The sequence below is a fragment of the Opisthocomus hoazin genome, chromosome 3, assembly GCF_030867145.1.
Source record: "Opisthocomus hoazin isolate bOpiHoa1 chromosome 3, bOpiHoa1.hap1, whole genome shotgun sequence".
Lineage (NCBI taxonomy): Eukaryota > Metazoa > Chordata > Aves > Opisthocomiformes > Opisthocomidae > Opisthocomus > Opisthocomus hoazin.
The window spans coordinates 80,402,482-80,420,724 of NC_134416.1; the positions used below are offsets into that span (position 1 = coordinate 80,402,482).

At 44.1% G+C, this 18,243-nt stretch overlaps 1 protein-coding gene across 9 annotated transcripts in view; it reads right to left on the reverse strand.

Annotated features, from left to right (window-relative positions):
• The window catches only part of IKZF1 (IKAROS family zinc finger 1), a 69,570-nt gene that overhangs the window by 14,331 nt on the left and 36,996 nt on the right, over positions 1–18,243 (reverse strand). For 6 of the 9 annotated variants that reach the window (XM_075416771.1, XM_075416769.1, XM_075416765.1 and 3 more), the window contains exon 4: positions 3,948–4,208. The exons of the other annotated variants lie outside the window; for them this stretch is intronic. In XM_075416771.1, the coding sequence (XP_075272886.1) occupies positions 3,948–4,208 (261 nt within the window). The remainder of the gene's footprint in view (positions 1–3,947; positions 4,209–18,243) is intronic. 9 annotated transcript variants of the gene reach the window in all.

Here is an 18,243-nt window from a genome sequence, read left to right on the forward strand (position 1 = left end):
AGAGTCTGTCTGCTTTACCTCTTCATCTTTGGGGCAGTTACTCAGCGTGGAAGGTATTTTTCAGAAATGGACTGAAACAGTAACGAAGAAGTCAGTTTGTCATGGGGGACACAAATTCAGAAGAAATGGTTAGTTCTTACTAAACAGCTTTTCTAGCATTCATTTCTGTTAATGTTACTCAGAGGAGCATAAGAAGAGAAAATGAGGATCGTAAAAGCACTCCAGGAATGAAAGGTAAAGCAAAGTAAGAATGAAATGTATCTCTAGCCTACAGCTCTCGCAGTTACAGGGTGAAATCTTGCACTGGGTGGAGAAGACAGACGGAAGGAGTGTTTCAAACGAGACTGCAGCATACCGAATATACCCACAAAACTTGCAGCGGGATGCAATTTGAGGGAACCTGCGCTCACGTCTCTGTACGAGGGAAACGACACCAGCACGGAGAGACCCTGGAACTGTGTGTAGCTTGGCTGGCCCGTGGTCATCCGTGCTGCAGCTACTGGGATGGGGAACACCTGCCCCGTGAGCCCAGCAAAGCTGGCAGCCCTGCTGGGCTGGGGGTGGTCGCTGGCGGGAGGTCGCTGGCTGTGGCACTGTCCCCCCAAAACAGGGAGGGGACAGGACAGAAGGAAAAAACACATAATGCAGCTTTCGTTTAAACAGTGAGCTTTGCGTGTGATTTTCTCAGGAGCTGTGAATGGCACATGTCTGTACTGGGTGGGTTTCCCCGCGCCGTGCGTAGCTATGGGTGGTATGGGCACAGGAGCAAAAGCTGCAATGGGACCCTGAACTGAATCAACCATCACTGCAGGGATTTGCAGGCCTTAGGGGCAGCACGGGCTCTGGGCTACTTATTCAGTGAAGAATATTTATCATCTTAATTGAAATCTTTCTTGCTTCTTAAACAATTTAATGACAAATTCACCTGATACTCAGAGATGTGCATAGCTCCCTTTCCTCTCTGTCTTTTCAATGCTCATTCTTCAGTAGGCATTAGTTTTCTAAATAAATTTGAGACATTCAGACCCAATTAACAAGACGTGAGTGAACTGACTTCTGACTTCAGTTAAAGGAGTGTACATATAAGGAAGAAATATATATACCTATGCGCACACACATATATATGCACATATATACATACACACACATGTACACACGTGTACACACCAAGCAAGCGAAGCCTGAATTGACACCCAAGACGTCTCCTCATCACCAGGGAGCAGGAGGGGGTTTCTCTCTCCTTCCCAAATCTCCTTTTTCCTAAACACCAAGCAAGACAGCAGCAAGCTGGAGAAAAGGAGCGTGCCTAAAGCCTTGGGGAAGGAGGGTTAGGAGAGCCGGGCATCTGCAAGTGGGATTCACTCCGCAGACGGGTGGGAGCAAGAGGCAAGGTGCTAGGAAGCAGCCGGCGCTGTGCAGCTGCTGGCAGGAGGGAGGGGGCAGAAATGCCAGGTGCGGCTCTGCCTATCTGCTCCTGGCAGGTGTATTCATTAAAAGTAATTATGCCTTTTATCAGGTCAGGCAGTTGCTTTATTTTGACGCTTTAGTGTGCTAGAGTTTTGTTCATTTATCAAGTATTTATTTGAGGAAATTTCACTGCATACGCAGGTCTTACATGAATTAGCAGCAAAGTAATTCATTTGTGAGGCTTATTCCTTCACCGGGCATGTATTGAAATGGGCTTCAGCGTAGTCAGTTAAATGTCTGTAACAGTATATCCCATTTCTACTTTAATTTTCACAGTGCAGCTGAAAGGAAAAGCAGCCACCACTGTTTCCCTGTGACATCCCTTTCATTTAAACTCCCAGCTCCAAGCCTCCGCTCCCTTGCCAGCCCCTGAAAAACCGCCTGAGCTGGCCCGCAGAGGCTGCTCAGGAGAGAAGCCGAAGGCCAGGCGGGAGGGAAAGCAAAGGCTTCCTTTCCCTGGACGGACTCAGGGGTAGAGCTTCACAGCCTCCAGTTTTATTCAGCGTAAAGAAGGGGGTCCTGCTGAGCGAGGCACAGCGCGTGGGGTGCTTCTGCCCATCGGTTTTAACTGTGTTCCCTGATCAAGAAGAGGGACCCGCTGGCACGGGGAGGGCCTGCAAAGGGCTGAGAAGCGTGGGAGCCCTCACGGGGTATCTCCCCCGGCACCCGCGGCTGAGCAGGGAGCTGGGGCGGCTGGAGGCCCGTGCCCAGGGAGCAGCGAGAGGCACCGGGGATGTGGCCACGAGGATCGGGCAGCCCAGCTCACCCGGAACAAAAGCGGCTCTGCCCGCCGCCTCCCGAAAATCAGGGGTGTCCCCACGCAGGACCTTTGGCCCTGGTGCAAATGCTGCCTTCGGCCCTCGGGCACCCGAGGCAACTCCTCCATAGCAGCAACAGCGTACTTTTAATAAAACCGCAGCCTCCTTAAACAGGCGCAGAGACTTCTGCCTCTAAGTGCATTCTAAGTTGCAACATTTTATTTCAACTGCTACAGCATCCTCTTCAAGGCCATGGGCCTGTTTAACAGGCCTCATGTCCAAGTTGTTTTCTTTATAAATTTTATCAACTTTTAAAGGGTCATATTAACATTCAATTAAAAAAAAAAAAAAGGAAATAATCGACCAACAAGCACTTCATTCTACCTAGGAAGTAGGCTGCAGCCTTTCTTCTGAGAACTAGTTGTGACTTTTCCAATAAAGATAATTCTCTGCTCTTCCCTGACAGAAGGATTTATCATACCAAATTGAAGACTACTTTGAAGTAGGCAACGTAACAGCGTTGCTAACCCTCACCAGCACTGCTTCTGAGCGTGGCTAACCCGCGTTACCCTAGCAGTTCGCACCCTTCCAGAGCTGGAACAGCCACAGCTACAATGACAGACATCAACACTGGAGGGGACGGATGATGCTCAGGGTCTTTTCATGGATCCTCTCAGCTAAACTCTGAAAACACTTCACTAATCTCACTCCTTGGTAATTCCAGGGAAATCATTTAAGCATGACTTGGGGGGGTGCAGAGGACGAAAGTATCTATGTGTGCACTGGCATGACTCTTTCAGTGGAATCTAACCATCGGACAGGTCGTTCTTACCTTAAAAATATTTTTAAATTCTCTCTCATTTGAATATTCATACAAAAATGCCAAATACTTTGTTTATTTGTTTTCAAAGTAACTTGTGTAACACAACAGTACAGTTCAGTTCTTCTCCTTTAACTGTGGATTACCTCAGAGTTCAGACTGGAAGCCTAATTTTAAGACAGATTACATCAGGTAAGATGAGACTCACCCTGGTCTTTACTTCTTCATTTGTTTCAGCCTCTTCATTTTTTGCACTCTTTGAGACTATTTAGAATTAGAAAATCGAGGCAAGAAGATTCACAGCACTGTATAATGAAAAGTCACCCCTATGGAGCATAACATCTTTTACAAGTCTCTTTTAGTGTCACAGTGGAAACCCTTTAGTACATTTTTGACCAGTGACAATACTTGTTTTTACTTCATGAAACATTTGACATGAAATTAACCCCCTTTTTATTAAGACTGCAAGTACAGTTCCCTTAACATTTATTTTGCCACTATCATAATCAGTGATCCATAATTATCTTTGTTGCATTGCTGGAAACATTAGAACTGGGTCGATTTCAGAGTTAGCCACAAATGGATTTTTCTTCAACAATTCTTAGAAAATTCTTAGAAATTAAACAAGACTGCTTCCTTTTTTTTTCAAATTTGAATTTTTCAGGTAGCTTCAAACCAAACAAACTGCACAATTTCTAGCCCAATAGATGGACGTCCATCAAGAGGAAATCCCAATTCCTGTGCTGTGCGAAATGGCGTAACAAAATAACCGAGTTCCAAGTGCCCACCTATGCTGCATTATCTTACAAGAGGGAACATGTGCATGATGCAGAAAATAAGTCTTAGTTCCTAATATGTGGCCGATTCTTGTCAGCTAAAGGAAAAACTATGGCAGGCCTTACCAGTGTGGCTTCGTTTGTGAACCATGAGCACATTGGGACCGATGCAAATTATCCCACAGATATCACATTTTAGCTTTCCGTTAGGAAGTCGAATGCCTCCAACTCCTGACATAGCCTTGCTGCCTGGGCCATTGTGTGAGCCATTCATTTTCTCTCCCGAGGTATCATGCATTCGTAAATCCTCCGCACATTCTTCCCCATTCATTTCACAGGCACGCCCATTCTCTTCATCACTCTGAGTCTCTATTTTAATATTACCGGCTGAAAAAAACAATACAGGATGCCACTCAGTTTTGTTACAGAATAAATGTGGTGGCAAAGAAACAATATCATATCAAAGGAGACAACTTCTAAACAGCATGTACAATATACCTGAATAACAAAAGCTACAAACATGACTACATTTCTACGGGCAATGTGATGAGTTTGTAACACATGGAGCAATGAACAGTGAATATCAGTGAAACAAATACAAGGCATCCGGGGAGCTGGGATCTCAAACAACATTACAAGTCTGTTCCTAGGTCACTTTCAGATTTTTGCATTTGTAACGTTCATTTTGACAACTCAGGCTGGTTGGAATGAAACTTAAAATGAATCCACTTCATATGGATTTGTCTAAAACAATTGTGCAAGTAAGTAACTCATCAAAGACAACGGATGAAAATGAACTGAAAATGCAACGTTCTCCACTTGGCAGGAAGATCCCAAGGGTTGCCCTGAATACAAATATTTGGTTTGCAGTTCTATGGGGTAAGTAAGGACAATGGGAAAGCAAAGAGTACAAACACTGATAAAGAAACCAGCGTGGGGAAGGATGGCAGGAAGAGTTTAAGAGCAAGAACTAGCATTACAGGAAATTATAGGAGTGATAACCGTGTTTTTAAGACAGCAGGATTAGGATCGCTGAGTTAGAGGAGAGGATCGCTACAGCCATGGGCTACTATTAAAAAACAGTCAAATCAACAAAGGTGGGTGGGAGAATTGTTTTGACTTTATTGGATAAGTTCTTTGTGTTATAATCCCATAGGTGACAACTGCTTGCAGCTAGAAGAACAATTCAGGTATAAGTTTGGCATAGCCTCACTACATGTGATAACGTGTAGGCTGGTAGATTTGATCTGATATGAACACAGCAAACCTAAACGTTATAGAAAAGGGCCAAGATTTAGATCAGTTAATGCCAGTATTCATTACTCTTCTCTAGGTAGGACTGTGTGATGTTTTGTGTTGAATAAATCATCTTTACAGTTATTTTGCTCTTTTCCAATCTGATGATTTTGGTGAAAGAATAATTCTTCGTTATGCTGAAAAAGACCATTTTATCGCCCCAAATCTTACTTTCCTTTCAGTGAAAAATCTCTTCTTTCACCCTACCCCAAAAAAGAGATCATTTACTTTAGTGGCTGGCTGAGTACATGAGGGGTCTGTAAAGTAAAAAAGACCCGGTCTTTTCCTTCTGTGGGACAGTCGTTTCATGGTAGCCTTATTGGTAAGTGCTGGTGTAGCAATGACATAGTTAAGCTACGGGCAATAATTACCTGAAGAGATGAAAGACCTTGACATTCATTTGAAATTGGAAGGTTTGACAAACTCTTCTCTGCCACACCCTGCGATCTCCCAGGTGTCCCAGGAGGTTTGCATGGATGTGGCTGACAAGAGTATCTGACTCAAAATCCTGCCCGGGAACATGTTGAGTGTAAAGATGTTCACATCGGTGAACACTGCTTGACTGGACATCTTTTATAAAGTCTACCAATCTAGGCATTTTAATGACTTTTCAAATATTGCATTTTTAATAGAAATCATATGCAAGACAGAATGAGTGCAAATAAATAGCAGTTTTTCCTTTAAAATGTATGCCCTAAAAAGGGGAATATTTCAGAAATATGGAAGAAAAAAAATCAAATGACCAAGCAGTGAATTACAAAGATGGTATGAGTCACTGAACAGAAGTGATCTACACTATTCTGCAAATTTAGCGGACTACAACCCCACACTGCTGTTTTCATCATGGTGAGTGGAAGCAATAGGACTTTTGGCTTGAGCATACGACAGATTCTCCGTAATTCACATACTAATCTTTTCTCTTAATTATAAGAATAATAATCTGAATGTAAATGTATTCATACAAAACAATTACAGGCTCCTTGCCTGCCAGGGATTTGGAGAAGGTGGCTTTTGAAGTAGACTTTACATTAAGTTAAAACAAAATAGATGTGAACGAAGCAAAAATATCAGACCGCTTAAGCCCTTTGGAAGCATATGCAGACAAACGTACATTACCCAGAAGCGAAATGACACAAACAAAAATCATAAAAGTAGGAACTAGATGGAAATGTTCTGTAGTGAGCTGAGTTTGCAGTATACTTACAGGAAAATGATTTGGGAATTATTGCATGAAAGTCCCTAAAGCCTTCTGCCCCGTATGCAGCTGCAATAAAGAAGGCAAACAGGATGCTGGTTTGTGGTACTGCTAGCAGCAAATGTAAAAGATGGCATTATTGCTATGAGAGAAATACCTAGGAGAAAGACAGAACTATCATCACAGAAGCAACACAAGCAGCTTAGGATGAAGCAGGAACAGCAGCAGGACAGCTGGCAGGGGAATCCTGACCTGCCCAGAGCAATTCCCATTTGAAAAAAATGCCCTTTTCTTCCAAAGCATCCAACAAGTTTTATCGTGTTTTCTAAATGCATAAACTGTCTTGGCCATTCCCCTTGCTCTCAGGTTAACTGCTGCTGAAGTCAAGAGGAACTTTTGCTACAGTGCCTTTAAAGGGTTAACGGGAGTGGAGCACCTAAGGCAGCCTTCTCTCGCCCCCAGGGAAACCACAGCACCCTACAGTTCGGCTTCCTCTCAGGATTTATTTTTTGCCAACATGCCCTCTTTGTGTGCCAGAGAGCTCTTCTTTGTACGCCCTTGTTTCTAGTCACTGCCATTATAAAAAGTGAAAATGCAATGTTTTCTTCTCATGCCTGCTGGTCTTATGCAATGGAAGAAGAGGAAGTTCAATTTTGTATCTATATTATTGTCTATATTGGTGTATTTTGTGCTTGTATTTCTAAGGCTTGTCCTCACAATCTATCCACACAAAAGTAGCTGCACAAACACACTATACCCTGCATAACGAGCTGCCAAATGCAAATTGACATGCCACGGGGCACACTGATACTATGACAGGGGTATTGATCCAGTCAGTCTGCACTAGAGCTCTCTGCAGCTATGCCCCTGGACTGCCGCAGCTGTGCTGCTCAATGAGTGTCGCCTCGCAGATGAGGCCGAGCATCCAGAAGGCCCTTACAGCTCACCCGTTCGGCAGCGCCGCTCTCGGCAGGGGCTCGCTTCAGGTGCGGAGCTCACTTTGCCCGTGAGAGCTGACGGACGGTGAGGCCGCCCGCCTCGCCCTGCGTCCTCAAGCAGATTTTATAGGCCTAATTAACAAACATCTCTGCATGTTCAAATTTAGCACTTTTTTTCAAACCTATTTTCCAAATTAAAACTAGTGAAAAAAGCCCCGCTGGTGCAGGAGACGCAATAGGAGAGAGAAATCCCTCCAGTAGAAATGCTAGGGGTTTTTTTTAAACGTGAATGAGAAATTGGAAGGCAAGCTATACATTTTTTTTCTGGTGACTTAGGCTGAAAATAAAAATCAACAGTGTTTTGTGCTTCTTTTGTGAGAGGGGTTCCTGTCCCTCCCTTGCTATAGTGAGGGAAATCACTCTTGGAGCACTGATGATGTGACGAATACCTGAGAATCAGAATTTTCAGATGCACTGATCAAGAACATACTCAGCATTTGTACAGGTTTCTCAAACAGTTACTCAATGTAGTTTTTGTAGAAATAATTCCTGTGCACACCCGTGTCTATGTACACATACATGCAGACACTAATTAGCTCTATATCAATTCATGGTAATAATTTCTCATTGGCTCTTCTAACATCATGAAGACATTACTCATTAACTAATTTCCTTCAGTTTGGTTGGAGATGACCTTAAGAGACTTAGTATTTTGCTCTCTTTGTACACGTTGTTGCAATTCAGGGGAGCTTAATCCGAACCCTTTTTTTTGTGCAAGGAGTGTGGAGTGCACCAGTGCCACTGAACTGACAGTTCTCCCCCCACTCCCTTTTTACCCACTCAGAGCACGGAAAAGTTACCCAAAAGCAGGGCACTGAGTGGGTCTCTTGTGCTCCCTGATGTTTACTGGGAGCTTCACTCAGGATGTTCTGAAGAGCATTTGAAATTCATGTTACAAAGACTGTTCTATATTCTATGGTTAACGGTGGTTTATGCAAGTCTTTGGGAAAAAAAAAGGGAAGGACACGTCAAAGGGGAAAGGGGTGATGATATGATTTATCCCTGCAGAGCAGTGCAGCTGGGTCAGCAGGAGACTCAGGCTGGGACAGTTGGGAAGGCAGGACGGAGGGCGAGACGACAGTCACACTTCCTTGGAAAGAGCTGAGCAATGCAGAGAGGGAAGGGAGGCATTTTGCAACGAGTGAAAGAGTGGGTAGCGGGGAGAAAGGAGAAATCAGACAGACCTCCTGGGAAACAGGACGTGGAGGGTGGCTTTTAAAGGACAGAGAAATAGGCAGCTGGAAAAAAAGGCATGTGAAGAGTTAGTAATTTGTTTTCAATCCATTGCCAATTTATCTTCTTTTATAGCTGTGGAGCTCCCCACCCCAGATGTAAAATCCTTTCAGTTTTGTAAGACTTTTGCACCGGCACAGGTTTAAGTACCTGGGCCAAAATCTCTTTTGGAAGAGGGCATTCACCTCGAAGTTGTATTCTTCTCTGGTGGGATTTTTAAAGGACAAAAAAGCATAACACCTGGCTACCAAAGGAATTTAGAGAGTATCAGGGAAAGATAAATTACACTGAAGCTTCTGGGGCATTTTAACAATAGAGTTCCCTAGCTCCCTTTCATTTTCAATGGGATTTGAGCATCTTTAGTACTTTCATCCCAGTAGTACTTAGCTGCATCTTATGGCGTATACCTGCCTTTAAGAAGTTATCCTTTAAGAAGTATCCTTTTGCCTTTCTTTGAAAAACCCATGATAATATGATTTTTGGTCCATGAAATGTCTTGCTCGTGCTTTGTAGCCAACAGCACAGTAACAACTTCTCTTCAAGTTTCTTCAAATAATTTGTGTGAATGTAATTTTTTGTTTGAATGGCTAATTTGTTATTCCAAGACAAGTCAGAAGTGTTTTGGTCATGTTAGCTGATGTTTAAATTGTAGCTTTGAAGTCCAGCAAGTTTTTCATGAAGGCACCCTAACTATTCCAGCAGCAGACAGATGAAGCTGCAACAATACCTAGCTGATATGAACAGCAGATTAGCACTGTTATGGTGAGAAGGAGAAGACCTTTAACACAGTCCTTCCTAACAAATTATAGAAAATGTTGCTAAAAAGGCAGAATAAGATGAAAAAAAGCCTATGAGGCCAAAAAAAATCATCTCAGCATGCCAATGTGTGTCAATGAAAAGCAGCTGGGAGCTCCTCCTGCTTACATAGGTGCAAAACCCAGAAAACAGAATATTGCCAGCAATTCCACCTGTTATTTCTGATATAAGACATAACAGCTATTCTGTTTTGTTACCGTGCACCAAATTCTAGTACTTGGCTATGGCCTGAAATCCAGGCCTTCTCCCTTTTTTTTTTACATCATGGTCATTTACTGTGGCATCAGCTCTGTTCTCACCACAGAAGAGCACTGCAGGTGGAGGGTGCCATTCTCAGAAATCTAATGCACACCAGCAAGTTGTTTGCCCACCGAATATTTAAGGAGTCAGTATTCACTGGCTAAGCTTGACAACAATAAAGACCAATTCCTTAACTTAAATTATGTTTCCATTGTTAGTGTCTTATGAGCTTCTGAAGTGACATGAAGAATCATGTAGGTGTAAAGAAGGCCAACAAAAGGTCTGGGTAGAGCAATCTGAATTAGTTACACAATGGCCTAAGCCCTTCTTCAGTAAAATTCAGAAGACGCAACACAACATAAGTGGGACTGATTCAAACTAATCGGTTCAAACAGTTATTTAGCTACAGAAAAAGCAGATGCGTCCAAGTGCTCTTAAAAATGACTGTTTTGCCGTCTCCTTTCTACATATAGCACTGCATTGCCCAGTTAATCAAGAATTTGTGGTGTCTGCATGTGTAAAATGTTGAAAGTCAGAGGCAGCTCAGGACTGCCTAAAAAGTTAGAGCCTACAATGCAACTTCATTACTATGGACAAAAGGAAACACATCAATAAATAAAAGGGGCTGCGCCAGCTGTTACGTGGGGCTTCTGCTAAAACAGGACCCCGGTGTTCGCTGTGCTGCAGGACAGGGACACCACGAGCAGCCCAGCAGCGCGGTGCTGGCACCTGGTCATCTTGCTCAAGAGAGCTGAGGGCTCCACAACAAGCTGCAACATGGTGAAGAGCGGGCAACAGATAGAAATGAAGGCTCCTTCATGTGAGGCTCTCAGCTGGCTTTGTAAAGGGAAACAAAAATACTAGAGAGAAGAGCAGCAGCAGGAACTGCCGGGGCACACCTGCAGGTAGAGCAGACTGGTGCCGACGGATAAGGAGACCCTCCCTGCGGGGTCTGTGCTGCCCCTCCTTGGGCTCCAAGTGCCAATCAGCCCTCTGCAGCCAATTTCTTCCCCACTCTAATTTTGGCTTTCAATCAAATGCATATTATTCCAGAAGGACAGGCATCCCCAGATAAGCTATCTCCCGCAGGACAAGCGGTGTGAGGAGTTCCACCCATGCCCGCTCCCGCGCCCGCCGTCTCCCCCCACCGCCGGGCTCCCCGCTGCTGCTGGTGGTGGGTGCCCGCCGTGCCAAAACCCGTGCCAGCGCCCGCCGACGCGCACGGCTCGGCTGCAGTTGCGAGGAGCTGGGAGCTGCGCTCTCGGCGCTGCAAAACATATCAAGATGGTTTTCCGGGGGCTGTAGTGAGATCAAACCATAGGGAATGCAAACGAGCGAACAAAACAGCCAGCAAAGAATGTCGTCCCCAGGTACAAACAGCGGCTCTTGCTCCGTGGTGCAGACTTCCAGTAACCTCCAGTTAGTTAGCTGTGGGAATCCTCTAATGCACCAGTACAGAGGACAGGCTAAAGGCGGACTCCAGTAATGCCCCTGAAATCTGCTCACACACTTGAAGCTAGGTGCTTTTTACGTATCTTTCTGAATTTGTGTTTCAGCAGGAAACAGTCTGTAACCCAGCCAAGAGGCTGAGCTAGTTTGTATTTGTTGTTTTTGCTGTGCTACTTGCTGGTACATTTTGTACTGGATTAAAGTTGTTTTTTCAAAGGACTGTTAACTACCGGCTGCTTGATGTTCATCATCTGAATTACCAGGAAAACTAAGTTTTAAAGGCGGTAGAAAGAGCATTATCAAGAAAAGCCATGCTAAAACTGTTTCTCAAGTTCCACACGTACGTGTAACCCATACTTCCTCTACACGAAGTGCTCTGTGTCTTTTACTGTCTGCGTGATGGAGAAGCTAAGGGAACTGCTGTAGGCTTGCTGGTAACAGACTTTATTGGCACTTTTCTGTTTTAAGAAGTAAACTGGGAAGGTTTTCAAACTGGAGGGAAAGGTTTGCTGACAAATGACGGCAAGAATGGAGCTTCTCATCCTCCATGTCTTTGTCACTTCTGCTTCCATCAGTTTTTTTTAATGTGGGCATTAAAGGAGGAGGAAGTAGCAAAAGGGCATTTAGCAAGAAATTTTTGAAAAGCAAAGTAACTTCAAGTAAAAATGCATAACAGTGAAACAAAAACGCTACCATACACGACAACATTCCCAGCTCACACAGGTATATCTGTGTGGATACACGTGCTGAGTCCGGCACCTGCGAAGCTACGTTCTCCAGAAAAGCTACAGGCACAAACGTTGCGGCTTATGCTCTTCCACACACAGCAACAGTTACCCAAGAGAAGCAGAGTCTCAGACATATGATAATCTGACATTTATAAAGCATCTTCCTTCTCCAGTCCTTCCACAAAGCATGCTTTGGTGAAATCCATGGGTGTTACCCTGTCCTCAACTAATGCAACAAAATTCTAGCAAACGGCAGCCGCACGTGGCAGCCTGGGAGAAAGTGAAAAGAAGGTGCACCCCCAAAGATTAGTGCTTTGGAGAAGACGAGCGACTACGTTGATATTTAACAGGGAGACCAAAGGAGCTCCTCACAGACGGGGGAGACAGGCAAGTTCTGGCATGAAGCCATGCTGTCATGGCTGGAAATTGTCCTTACCCTGCTGCAAACCCAAGGGTTACTGTGGGGATCCCTAGCCAAAGTAGAGGGTTTAACTGGTGCAGAAATATGAGTAAAGCACAGCTATTCACTTAAGGTGATCAGTAACATGCACATGATGTGAACTGTAGCTAGAGGGGGAATTTTAAACCTGCCTGACCAAGGAGGAATGTGGTGTCCTTGGGTCTGTGGTAGGAAGGGGAGGATACGGCTCCTAGGGTCGCCGTACAGCCAGCACGCTGTGTGTGGGGCACAGGGACAGGCAGGGAGAAGAATAGGTTTGTGCATTGCTTTAGAGCACCTAAATTTGCCTTGCCCTGCATGCAAAGTTAGCCCTTGCAAACCTTCCCATTTCCATGCTCCAGCTCAGTGAGCTTCTTACACAACTTTAATTTTGTCCCTGGGGTGGCACAGAGCTAGCCTGGCTCAAGATCAGGCCCTCGCAAGTCCACCCGTGTGGACACTTCATGTGCTGTGCCGTCACTGTCAGCAGGACGGACGTGGGGACTTTTACTGGGGACTGTTTAGCTGCCACGATGATGCCTTGAGCGCTATTTTACACAAGTGTCCACAGTTCCCCAGCTGTCAAAGGGTCAGTCGATCTAAAATTAGACCAAACAGCTGTGTTTAGGTTCGTGGAGGTGCCTACGGGTGCTGTGCCAAGGCTGTGAACTGTCAGTCTCCTCTTTTGAGAAGAGGTCAGAGGATGGAGTGGAAAGCAACTTAGCCATTTCAGCACTTGAGAGAGAATACTTAATGACAATTTTGTCATCTTGCCCACTCAGAAAACAAATTGCATAGCAAAGTCCTCTGTGTTCTCCTCACTGGACAGGGGAAAAACCCCCAGAGATACCGAAAGTTTATTTTAAGACTAAAGCAGATGAATTGTAGTCATCGTTTTATGAGTGGTAAAGTAGATGACCTCTCTCAGGACAGTGCGAAGAAGGCAATCCTGAGGTAGTCTGCTTAAAATCTGTTAATCCTGAGCGCTCTGTTATTTTTCTGGAACTATCCATCCAAGGTTATTTAAGTTTTTTTCTTTTCAGGTTGTAGAAATATTGCCACGAGGTTTTGCATTGTAAACTGCTCTTTACTTGATTACAGTGTGCTCAACAGGTCGGTGAAAGGAAATCCTAATCCACATCTTCTGAGGAAGAGGCATAAGTTGCTCTACACAAATCCTAAAGAAATTGTCTCAATGTGGACATACCAGATAGCTCCTGAGGAGAAAAATGCCAGGAAAAATTAGTTCTTTCCCACCAAGTACTGCAGCCAATGCTTTGCTACAGGGACCTGGATTCCCTCTCAGGCAGTCAGTCCTCTGTGCCGAAATGGCGAGAAACCCCAAATGATGCTGGGAGACTCTCAAACACTCAGAGATTTGGATGATTCTGAAAGTCTGCAAACACAGTTCAGTTCACATTTTTAGAAGACTTCTTGTCTTTCCTCACTTCTTTGGCCGTTTTCCATGGCTGCTGTTTCCTTGCTTTTACCTCAGGAAAAACAAGCCTTCCTTCCCTTCGCTGAACAGAATCCAACCTTAACCATATTTGCGCTATGAGAAGTCATCCCTGAGACTGGATGCCTCTTCCGTGAGGCATCCAGCAATTACAAAATTGTATACTCTGTCCTTGGCTCTTTGAACACAATGCTAAGAGAAAAACCTAGATTTCACTAGCTTTCTGCAACAGTTGACTCAAAGAGGAGAGATTATTTAAAAAATCCCAGTTCCTCAGAAAGATGTGAGGAAAGATATGACAGAAGTTCATGCTAAAGTATTTTCTATATGCAAAAGATATATACATGAGGATCAGCATCCTAGCTGATCTTCCTAGCTTTGCTCTGCAAGCACATCTCAGCTGTGATTTGAAACTACTGAATTTAGGAGTCATTCCTATTCCTGTCCTGAAGGGTATCTCCAAGATCAGAAAGGAACTGTGCCGCAGAAGGGAACTCCAAGCTGAGGTTTAGCTGGGTTTCTGGGGCAGGTGTCATCATGTCTCCAGAGCAGAAAAGCCAATACGGCAATCCACTCAAATGCAGCTTCCTCAAACTCTGAAGAAATCTTCAGCAACGCTTAAGGCTGGTGAATGTAAAAGGATGTTTTAAAATTATTTTACTGTTCTCTTGAACGAATAATCTGACAACTGAAACTCACTGGAAACACAGTCAAGATCACAATCTTCAAACAGGCACAATCATCATGCTGAGCAGCACTATCTTACATCAAAATGCAACAGTTTTCTTGACAAGGATAGATCAACAAAGCATCCAAGGCAACATGTTGCTGGCAGAGCTTCAAGGGAAAACGCTTTCAAAATAATAGTTGTTGAATTAAATGGTGTCCCATAGCACCACTCTAGACTAAACTGTCATAAGGCACCCAAATCTGACTACGATGAACAGGGGAAACCTACATAACTCAGATCACAGAAATTCTTCCAACATGGCCTTCATTTCTGGCTGAGGTAAAGAAGAGAATAACCTAATATGGTTTAACCAGCATTCAAATACTTCTTGAATTTCTCTAAACTCTGCCACTCCTTTCAATGTGCCTACCTATTATTATAAACTTCATCCAGCAACAAAAGATTTTTACAAAACCAACTAATGTTTTGGGGCTCTCAAACTTCAGACACTAATGAAGCTAGATTATTAGAAAGCAGATCAGACTGGAAAACACTGATCACAGAGAAATCAGACCACTGCCTCAAGATCCGTATTTGAATTCTGGGTATTCAGTCATCTCCAAAAATCAGGACCACCCTCTGTTTAGCATGGACATGCAGGCAGGCATTTGTTGCCTCCACACAAACTCTGTTATGCCATAACCTGTAAGTCAATCAGTGGAGAAGTAGCCAATAAAAAGGACATATATTGGCATATTCTGAGTTCAAAGCTTAGAGCTGGTTCAGGCATCGCCTCCCAATCTGCAGCAGAGGGACACTATCAAACCCTTGTTCAACTGCAGCACCTCACAGACTGCAAGCAACTGGGCAGCAGTGGGGAGAAATTCTGAAGTATCTAAATGATTTGGGAGCTTCGGTCTCCTTGACTTTTAGTAGTATTCAGATTTTTAAGACAACCTGATCTTCTTCTTGGGGGTGGAGAAACAGCAAACCCAAGCTGAGAATGCTGTTGAACTTGAGTCCAATCGCAGCCATAGCTGAGAAACATCACAGCTTCCCCCTTGTCCAGCTTAACAGGAAACCTCTATCTACTGTTCCTCTAACTCCTTCCACAAACACACAGAGCAGTCTGGACATATTACCCATTTCCTCCCAACCCACAGTTGCTTATCTCCTTAGCATCTGTCATGGCCTAGAAGTTTGGAGCAAGTCCTACACCAGTTGCTGTGATGTAAATTTAAATCAACTGAGTTGAAAGGCTTCTAGGAGACCCCTAGATTAAAAAAAGAAAAAAGAGAAGAGAAGAGAAGAGAAGAGAAGAGAAGAGAAGAGAAGAGAAGAGAAGAGAAGAGAAGAGAAGAGAAGAGAAGAGAAGAGAAGAGAAGAGAAGAGAAGAGAAGAGAAGAGAAGAGAAAGAGAAGAGAAAGAGAAGACAGAAGAGAAAGAGAAGAGAAGAGAAGAGAAGAGAAGAGAAGAGAAGAGAAGAGAAGAGAAGAGAAGAGAAGAGAAGAGAAGAGAAGAGAAGAGAAGAGAAGAGAAGAGAAGAGAAGAGAAGAGAAGAGAAGAGAAGAGAAGAGAGCACTTCTAAATAAGCAGTGCCCTAGGAAGTAGTTGGAGCAAAGTCCATGGAAGTGAGGTTTCCCAGCTGCCTGGTATCTCAGGAAAGCTACAGCACCTCCTCATTTTCATCCATGGCATCTTCCGAAGGTTTACTTCACACACAGACAGGAGCACTAGGAATATTTTTTCCTTTGAGGATTTATTGGTTTTTTCTTTTTCTTTTTTTTTGTGTAAAGGGCAATACTATGAGCTGTGTGCAATACAGGCCTAGAAGTCTGCTCAGCTTTCATGCCTCTACAGCCACATTCAGAAACACATAAGGGCTATATCTACTCTGTGGCAACAGTATTGTGGGAGACCTTTAGACTGACACAGACTGCCATCTCTCCTTTGCATTCAAGGACACAGTGATGACTCAGTTTGGGATTATTTTAAATTATGTGGAAAGCCATTACCCCAAGACACCGAGCTGGAAACCTTGTGACTTTATGTCATTTCTCTTTTCCCTACTTATAAATTTCTCCCTTCTTTCCCTCAGCCCCCCACTCCTGCCTCTCCACCCTGACCTGCTTCTGTGCTCTCCCGGAGGTGAAACTGAAGAGCCGCAGTTATGACACTGCAGTTCGTGTGTCATATTGTAACTGGGTTTCCACATCCTCCTCACTCTGTTGTAAAAGCACTCGAAGAGGAAGAAGGGCAAATAATGAAATATAGGAAAGCAGGAAAAGAGGAAGCAGCCAAGAGACACCAGCCCAACTGAAATGGTAAGAATTATGGAGAAGTGACAGAAAGGGAAGCACAGACCAGGAATTATACTTGGTGGCTTAGCAGAAAAAAATTTTTAAACAAACAAAAAGTATATAGGCTTAGCCTTTTCTGCCTCTGAAGCAATCTTGTAGATTACTATTCCTCTCCGACTTTTGCCCATTTGACCTGTATTCCCCTTCCACCTACTTTAAGACAGTTACCAAACTGTGCTGCTCCGAGTGTGGCTGGATTTCACCAAACCTGAAAACCCCTCCCCCCCCCCCCTTATCTTCATATCGACCAAGAGGAGGGACTCCTCAAATCCCTCCCAGAAAGAAAAGAGGGAAATCAAACACCAAGAAAAGGCCTAAAAATGCCTGGCCTCAGGGTGACAAGGCTCGATTAGGCAATGGTCCTATTTGCTGAAGGCAGCCACAGAGGAAAGAGTGATGGAAGAGTACAGAAGGAAATTGGCTAAAGCAGAGTAGGGATTGCCTAACTGGGCAATCCTGCCTGGCTGCCAGCGGATGGAGCAGACAGTTTAGGAAGTCCTTCCACTGAGATCATGTACCATTCTGTCCCGCTCGTTCAGAACGAAACTTGGCCACAGAAGAAAGCGTTTGAAATTCACATAAAGATTTTTCTCTTCTCCATTTGCAGGCAAAAGAGATACAAAGCAGAACATGAACCTCTTTACAAACAGAGTGGGACCCAGCTTTTTGCACTCTCCAATTGCTCAGGGACTTTTCAGCAAGAATTTGTCTGATAAAGGGCTGAGTAGAAACTAAAAATTTGATAAATGACCCTTTATAAATACCACAACACTAGTAGTTACGCATCCCTTTTGAGTCAAGCTCCACTCTTTATCTCCTCTGGTGGTGAACTGAATTTTGTAGTTTCTCAGGAAGACAGAGGTGAAATCTCACATGTAAATGAAGACAGGAGTGTTACACAAAGGTGTACTGAGGTATAATTATTTGTTCATCACTGCATGAAAGCTACCCCATTGGAAAAGCTTGTTCAAAACCATTTGTGGCTATTCCCTCACAAAGGAGGCGGTCAGGAGGTGATAAGAAATGGGTATGAGTGAGGCTTCACTTTCTTTGAAACCCTATTGCAGGGAGAATACCAACAGGCTCAGCTATTTTCCCTACCATTTATCTGTGAATTAGGAAATATCTTCTGGGTCACTCGATCAGCTTTTAGTTCTTCAGCTGAAGTTACTGTATTTTGGGACATGCGGGACAGTGAGGAGACAGCTTTACCTGTGCAGGGAGGAGTCAGCAGTTTCCTCTTGCGAATGGCAACAGTCCCTGAGACGTAACGACTGTGGGAGACCTGCACTGCACGGCCCACCCGGCAGCTCTGACTGCTCTCCCACTGCCCTACAGATAAAGCACCAATACCTCTAGGTGATAGTGGCATAGTTTATACACTGCATTATTTTTCTAGGGATGGCAGGGTGACCGAGCTGTGTAATACCCATCTACACGTATGTGAGAGGGACTATGACTGAGGTGAAGGTTTTCCCTAGCTTGTTGTGTCCTAGCTATTACGGAGAAGGGCTGGTGTATATTTTTGATTTGAGGAACATG